At 41.0% G+C, this 6,947-nt stretch overlaps 1 protein-coding gene across 1 annotated transcript; it reads left to right on the top strand.

The window, feature by feature from the left end:
• Positions 1 to 6,251: 6,251 nt before the first annotated feature.
• Positions 6,252 to 6,725, top strand: LOC131798847 (uncharacterized). Its single transcript, XM_059116542.2, has one exon. The coding sequence runs from the start codon at positions 6,252 to 6,254 to the stop codon at positions 6,723 to 6,725; it is 474 nt and encodes a 157-aa protein (XP_058972525.2).
• Positions 6,726 to 6,947: the final 222 nt, after the last annotated feature.

Genomic DNA, 6,947 nt, shown 5'->3' on the forward strand with positions numbered 1-6,947 from the left:
GTCATCTTTGTTAATAGAGATAAGGGTCGGTTTGATTTATATATGGAACGGTAGCGTAAAATTCATCCATGTGGGATACCTATTTGTGTGATGCGCATGTGCACTCTTCTGATTAAAAATGTACGCATGCGCAATGCTTTAGAGCCAGTCCCTATGTGGTATGAATGTCACGAAATGTCCTATGGCTGGTACTTATGTGGTGTAAGACGTCACAAAATGTTACGTGTGACGTCATCTGCCCAGACTTGCCCACCCAAGCTAAATCCCAAGAGAACATACGGTCTAAACTTAGGACTTGCTCAAGAGTTGTCTAGTATTGCTTAAGACTGTCCGAATCTCTAGGGGTTAGGATTTATTATTTAAAGTGAAGTCGTAAGTAGAAGGAGTCATAAACATGCCTGTTTTTCAATATCCCTACGATTTTACGTGTGCATGCAAAACATGTAAATCGTGTATCAAATATAAAGAAATTATGGAAGAAGCGGCATGGAATGTCAAGATTAGGAACATAAGAAAAGCGTATGTAGAGAAACGTATGGAAGAGAATACAAAAAGATTACGAAATGTAAGTCTAAAAGATTCAGCCCAAACTTGCCCAATCTCCCAAGAGGGACCTGTCAATCAAGATCATATATTTTCCTTATAAAAGTGGAGTCGTTGTAGCAGTCAAATCACATTTCTTACTCCCAGAGTGTAAAGCAAGCATCAAGAAAGCAAGATGGAAGATAACAAGACTAAGAAGACATCAAAGAGGGTTCACCCTTATGCCAAGAAAGAGACTTTGAAGAATAAGAAAGAATGGGCTAAGAACAAGTTGAAAGGTAGTCTCGTTATAGATGCACTGCCTATGAAGAACCCAGACTTTGTTGCTAAAGATGTGAAACTACCCAAGTTCGAGGTGGATTATATGAAACCAGAAGTCAAGTCATCTAAGCAAACATCTCCCCTGAAAGAGTTGAACCAGCTGGTGGAAAGTGTTCAGAATGACCCATCAACCCTGGAGAAGACTGAAGTAATGGAAGAAGGAGAAATCGTACCTGGCGTAGAAGGTACAGGTACGTTTCATTATTCTTCTCTGCAAGAATTGTTGGACAGTGTGGAAGTCAGTTATCCATGTCCGATTCACCAGACCATGATGGACGTATTGAAATCTAAAAAAGAAGATTGTGACGATGTATTCCTACGTTGCTCGTCCGCCCGTTGCCCAGTATTTTGTAATCTCAGTGATTACAACCGTTATTACTATGAATGTCAAAGACAGGGTCACCCCTGGTTCACCCTGGACAGAATCGACAAGATGGTGTGCGAATGTGGAATGACTCCCACATTGTCTTTGACTCAATCAGAAACAAATTATGGCAAAATGTATTTGCGATGCAGTCGACATAACTGTGATCTTTTTACCTGGTGGCGATTTAAACCCAACAAGAGGTCAGTGCAAATTCTTACGGATGGATGTGAATGATTCATTTCAGGACTAGATGTCAAGATGACATTTGCTGATTTATTAGAAGCCCTTTTTCCTTTACCTCAAAGAAAGTAATAAGAGTCAAATGTATTAATTTTTTAGGCATAGTGTTCATTCAAACTTTTCTTTCACCAGATGTAAAAATACACATGTTTTTTAGTTGTAATTCCAAGTTTTGTTAATTTTTTTGTAGATGGGATAAGTACAGACCATCTTGAAATCGCACGGTTGATGGGTAGAAACACAAAGCTAGATACATTGTCTATGGACGATCATGTTGAAATCGCTTGGTTGATCGGTATGCCTAAGTTTAGAAAATTAGCTAGACGCTTAGGATTGTCGGATAAAGACTTAGAATGTATTAATCATCATGTACAGTTTTTAGAAGATAATATGGATAAATAAATAAAAGTTGTATCACCGAAAACACTGTGTCATTTGTCTGTGTCAATCATGAGGCGTGTAAGACGGTCACTGATTAAAAGAAGAAAACGCAATCAACGTGGGGGTGCTTCTGTGAGTAGGGTTAAGAAAATTCTTTGTAGAGGTCCCTCTCTTACCGATAAATTAGCTTACGCAGCAAGTATGTTGTTATCGGGTCCTGCACCAGGTTTTGGAACACTTGGTAAACTTCTGGGAAAACAGGCTTTAAAAGGCATTATGGATAATGTCAAGCATTATAAAAAGGGTCGGCGATGAAAAAAAATCACCAGTTCATCATGCTTACCTCGTGGAGTCAATGGCTATGCTACTTGCATTATCGAGTGGTGTCGTGGCTTTGTGATCGCATCCCACATATCGTCTTCGAAGAGGATGAGCCGCATAAAATCCCTTACCATTGGGTTCCCGAAGACATGGAAGTTGAGGTGTTTAAATTTGTCGTGAAACCACACCTACATCCACTACACGACCGTATCTTTCATTTGATGACGTTTATGAGATACTATGATGGGAAGTATGCATATAAGACGTGGAATCAATTGTATACGCAGTACCTTCATAAGTATTGGGTCACCTATCATTGTTTCAAACTTTGGTGTCATTTATCATGGTTAAGAACATTAAGAAAGATGTCAAGGACGACTTGTATGACGAACCCGGTGTCGTCGGTAGTTTGGGTGGTGTGGCACCGTATGCCAAAGCTCAAAAGATCTCTATTGCTCAAGGTAAAAAAGAATTAGAGAAAAAATTGGCGTACACGCTTCACAAACCCAGACGTCGACGAGGAGAATTTTTACCTGTGGTGGTGTTCGACATTGATCAACAATGGGTAGCAGATTTGATCGAAGTACAGACCCTATCCAAACAGAACAAGGGATACCGATACGTATTGGTCGTGATCGATGCCTTTTCCAAATACGCGTGGGCCCGGCCGATTAAAAAGAAAACAGGAAAAGATGTGACGGATGCGTTTGCAAAAATACTCAAGGAAGCCAAAGGAAGGAAACCTCAGACGTTACAGACAGATGCAGGCAAAGAATTTTACAATCAGACCTTTCAATCATTGATGAAAACACAGGAGATTCATCACTTTTCTACTCATGGAGATGCCAAAGCCAGTATCGTCGAACGATTTAATAGAACCCTTAAATCGAAATTGTATCGCTATTTCACGGCTGCCAACACACTCAAATATGTAGACATATTGCCCAAACTTGTCAATCAATACAATCGCACCTATCACAGGAGTATTAAAACCACACCAGCTAAAGTCACCACATTCAATGCCAAAGAAGTGTGGAACAATTTGTATGGGAAATATCAGACTAAGAAAGAAAAAAAGCCTGCATTTAAAGTAGGCGATAAAGTCCGATTGAATAAAAAATTTAGACCGTTTAAGAAAGGGTATCTACCAGGGTGGACGGAAGAAGTGTTTCAAGTTCGTAAAGTCGTACCCGGAATGGTAACGACCTATAAAGTGCAAGAATTGGATGACACGCCCTTACAAGGCACATTTTATGTGTGGGATTTGCAAAAAGTACATGTAGATGAAGCGACTTATTTTCGAGTGGAAAAAGTATTAAAGAGACAAAAGGATAAATTGTTTGTCAAGTGGAAAGGGTACCCTAGCAAATATAACAGTTGGATTAATAAAAAAGATTTAAAGTGAATTGTGTGTTTGTGGTGATCGCATCATGAGAGGAGGAAGTTTGAGACGCTTTAAAGTGTATGTGCCAAATGAACAAGGAGGTGGTGGTCTCATGCGCTGGCAGACCCCCTCACCTTATGCCCCACCACCTTTTATCGGATCCTGGGGTGATCCTCAAATAGGTGCCGGAGTCAAAGACATGGCTAAAGATTTTTTGAAAGGTGTAACAGGAGGCCTTAAAAGCAGTGTCAAAAAGCGTTCGTTATCAGAAGTGCCGCGAGGTATAAAGAGAGGGGCTTCCCAAGCGCTCAAGAACGAATTGAAGAGAAAAGTTGCCAAGAGGTTGAACGATATTTTTGGAGAATAAAACATGGTCCGCATCAGCACCGTACGTCAAAGTGATCCTATCATTGGTGTAGGCACAACATCACCGACAGATCCTGTGTCTTCCATCTTAAAAAGGTATAAAGGGAGAAGAAGAAAACAACAGCAACGAGGAGGATTTCTCACAAGTCGTATAAAGAAAATAGGAACACGACAACGTGTGCATAAACGCAGAAGACGTTGAAACAGACACATCACCATGTCTATCAAAGGGGCAGAGCAGAATTCAAGTCTAGATCTCTTTAGAATACCACCTACAGATCTTTCTACGGTAAAGTACCGATATGTCAAAATACCACCTCAGACATCTAGTATTACTCCTATCCAAGTGTACGTGGAACGACAATCAGATCTCATCGATCTTTCGAGAAGTTTTGTCCAACTGGATTTGGGTTTCAAAACCACAGAAAATGCCAGTCTCACAGCACGCGCAAACAATGTGGGTGTGATGACTTCACCAGCCAACAATATTGCACACACCCTCTTCAAGCAAATCAATTTCAGAGCCAATGGTACCTTACTCACCGAACAAGTAGACATGTACCATCTTAAAGCTTTCATACAGACCATCCTTAATTATGACAGGAATGATGGAGAGACGATACTCGAACCAGCTGGATGGCGGAACGAAATTGATTCTCCTGTAACCTACACCGCTGCAAATGTCAAGATGGATGATGACGCGTATACAGCTCTTTCCATAAATCATCAAGAAAGCATCAAGAGACAGAGAGCAGATGCAACAGATTACTATGCAGGAGGAAAGAGGAGAATCTTGAGAATGAAACCGTTTATAGACGCGTTTCACCAAGGAAAATGGATCGTCCCCAAAACTCTTTTGGAATTGGAATTTTATCTGAATCCAGCAGCTTTATTCATGAATGGAGAAGCCAATCCACCCAGTGAGGAAGTCCGAGTCAACCCGGAGGATATTAAACTTACCTTCTTTCTATGTCTGGTGTCCCTAAACCCAGCCGTCTACATGAGCATGATGAGTATGATGACCAAAACCCCAACCAAGTATCCCATGATCCGTACCGAGATGAGACAGTTTCCCTTAGACAATGGGGCCACTTCTAAAGAAATCAACAACCCATTCAATGGAAAGGTGCCCCAAAGAGTCATCATTGGTATTCTGAAAACTACTGCATTCAATGGTCAATACAACGAAGACCCCTTGGCCTTTGGAAAATTTGGGGTGGAATACATCAAACAAATTGTGAATGGAGAAGAATACCCATACGAGACTTTGGAACTCAACACGGCTAATGGTCAAAAAGACTTGGTGGGTTATCACCGATTTCTGGATGCTACTGGCTGTCTGTACAGAAATGCAGGAAACATGGTGCGATTCAAAGACTGGGGTCATGGAAAAAATTGCACGCTGTTTGCGTTTTCCAATGTGGCCAATGGAAGTCACGATGACCCGGTTCTTCTACCTAAAAATGAAGGCTTCATCAACATTCACATTAAATGTGCAGGGCAAGCAAGTCAGAAAACGGTGATCGTTTATGCTGAATATGAAGGCATTATGGAAATTGATGGCATTAAAGGAGCTACCACGATGGAAGTGCATTAGTGATGGAGTTTGTGTGGCTTACTACGAATCAACTCAACGCTTTAGCGGAAAGCGATCCAGAACTCCGCAAGTACTTTGTGAGTGCTTTAGCCTGAGACGAACTACCCGAGTCGCCTGAACGTGTGAAACCGAGAGCTTACATTGTCAATACCCACCCTGCAGACAAACCTGGGGAACACTGGATAGCTGTGTGGACCGAACACGATAGCTGTGAAATTTTAGATAGTTATGGTTTAGATTTAACCACCTATGAATTTCTGGCACCATTCATTGTATGGTTAAACCGATGGCCTTACGTGCGTAAAAATACTCGAGCATTACAATCTGTAAAAACCGCAAGTTGTGGAAACTATGCCATCATTTATTTAATGTGTAAAGCAAGACGCAAGAGTATGGATGAGTTTTTTTCCATGTTTTCTAAAAAGGATTATGTAGGCAACGATGATAAAGTAGGCGACATGTTAGAAGACATCATTCAATCGTTAATAAAATAAAAGGAATGAAATAAAATCGTGTCACTTTTGTGTAACTCGCTTTTAGCAATCATGTTCAAGTGTGTGGAACCAGGATTTTCGTTCAAATCCCCTTCCAATATTTTGATTGTGGGCCCTACAAGTTGTGGAAAAACCACCTTTCTCCATCACCTACTTTTGGAAAATTTAGACCTCTTTGACCAAAGACCGACCCGCGTGCATTACTGTTATGGATCCTGGCAAAATAAGTTTGACGACATGCAACGCCATGGCATAGAATTTTTTAAAGGAGTGCCTACCCACGACGATTTAACAACATGGTTTGGAGATAAACGAGGGGGTATTCTTGTCTTGGATGATCTCATGTCGGAGGGAGGAGATGACAGAGAAATACTAAATCTTTTCACACAATATTCTCACCACATGAATGTCACCGTGTGTTATCTCTGCCAAGACATGTTCCCTCAAGGAAAATATGCCAAAACCATCTCTAGGAATGCGCAATACATTATTGCCTTTAAAAATCCTAGAGATAAAGTGGCGTTGCGCACCTTTCTGCTACAGATATACCCGACCAAGTGGCTACCTGTTATGGATATATATAATGCATGTACGGACAGACCCTATGGTTATTTGTTATTTGACGTACACCCTGCAAGTAGAGATTCTACGAGACTTTTAAGTCACTTGTTACGACACGAAGGGTGTGTACGCTGTTACAGAGAGAAATAAATAAGAAAGATGCCTGGTTATAAGCGCAGTATGCCCACAACCCGAAGGAGAAGAAGAGTGAAAAGAAGACTAACCAAAAGAAGACAAAAAGGAGGTATCCTACCATTAGCGGCACTCATTCCAGCCCTCATTGCTGGAGGTAAAGCATTGGGTTTAAGTGCCCTTGGAGGAGCTGCATCGTTTGGGGCTAAAAAAGGCCTAGAAGCTCTTACAAAGAAAAAG

Source organism: Pocillopora verrucosa, chromosome 6, assembly GCF_036669915.1.
Source record: "Pocillopora verrucosa isolate sample1 chromosome 6, ASM3666991v2, whole genome shotgun sequence".
Lineage (NCBI taxonomy): Eukaryota > Metazoa > Cnidaria > Anthozoa > Scleractinia > Pocilloporidae > Pocillopora > Pocillopora verrucosa.

What these genes read in the sequence shown, in the direction of transcription:
- LOC131798847 (XM_059116542.2), top strand. Translation starts at nt 6,252, where the DNA reads ATGCAACGCCATGGCATAGAATTTTTTAAAGGAGTGCCTACCCACGAC.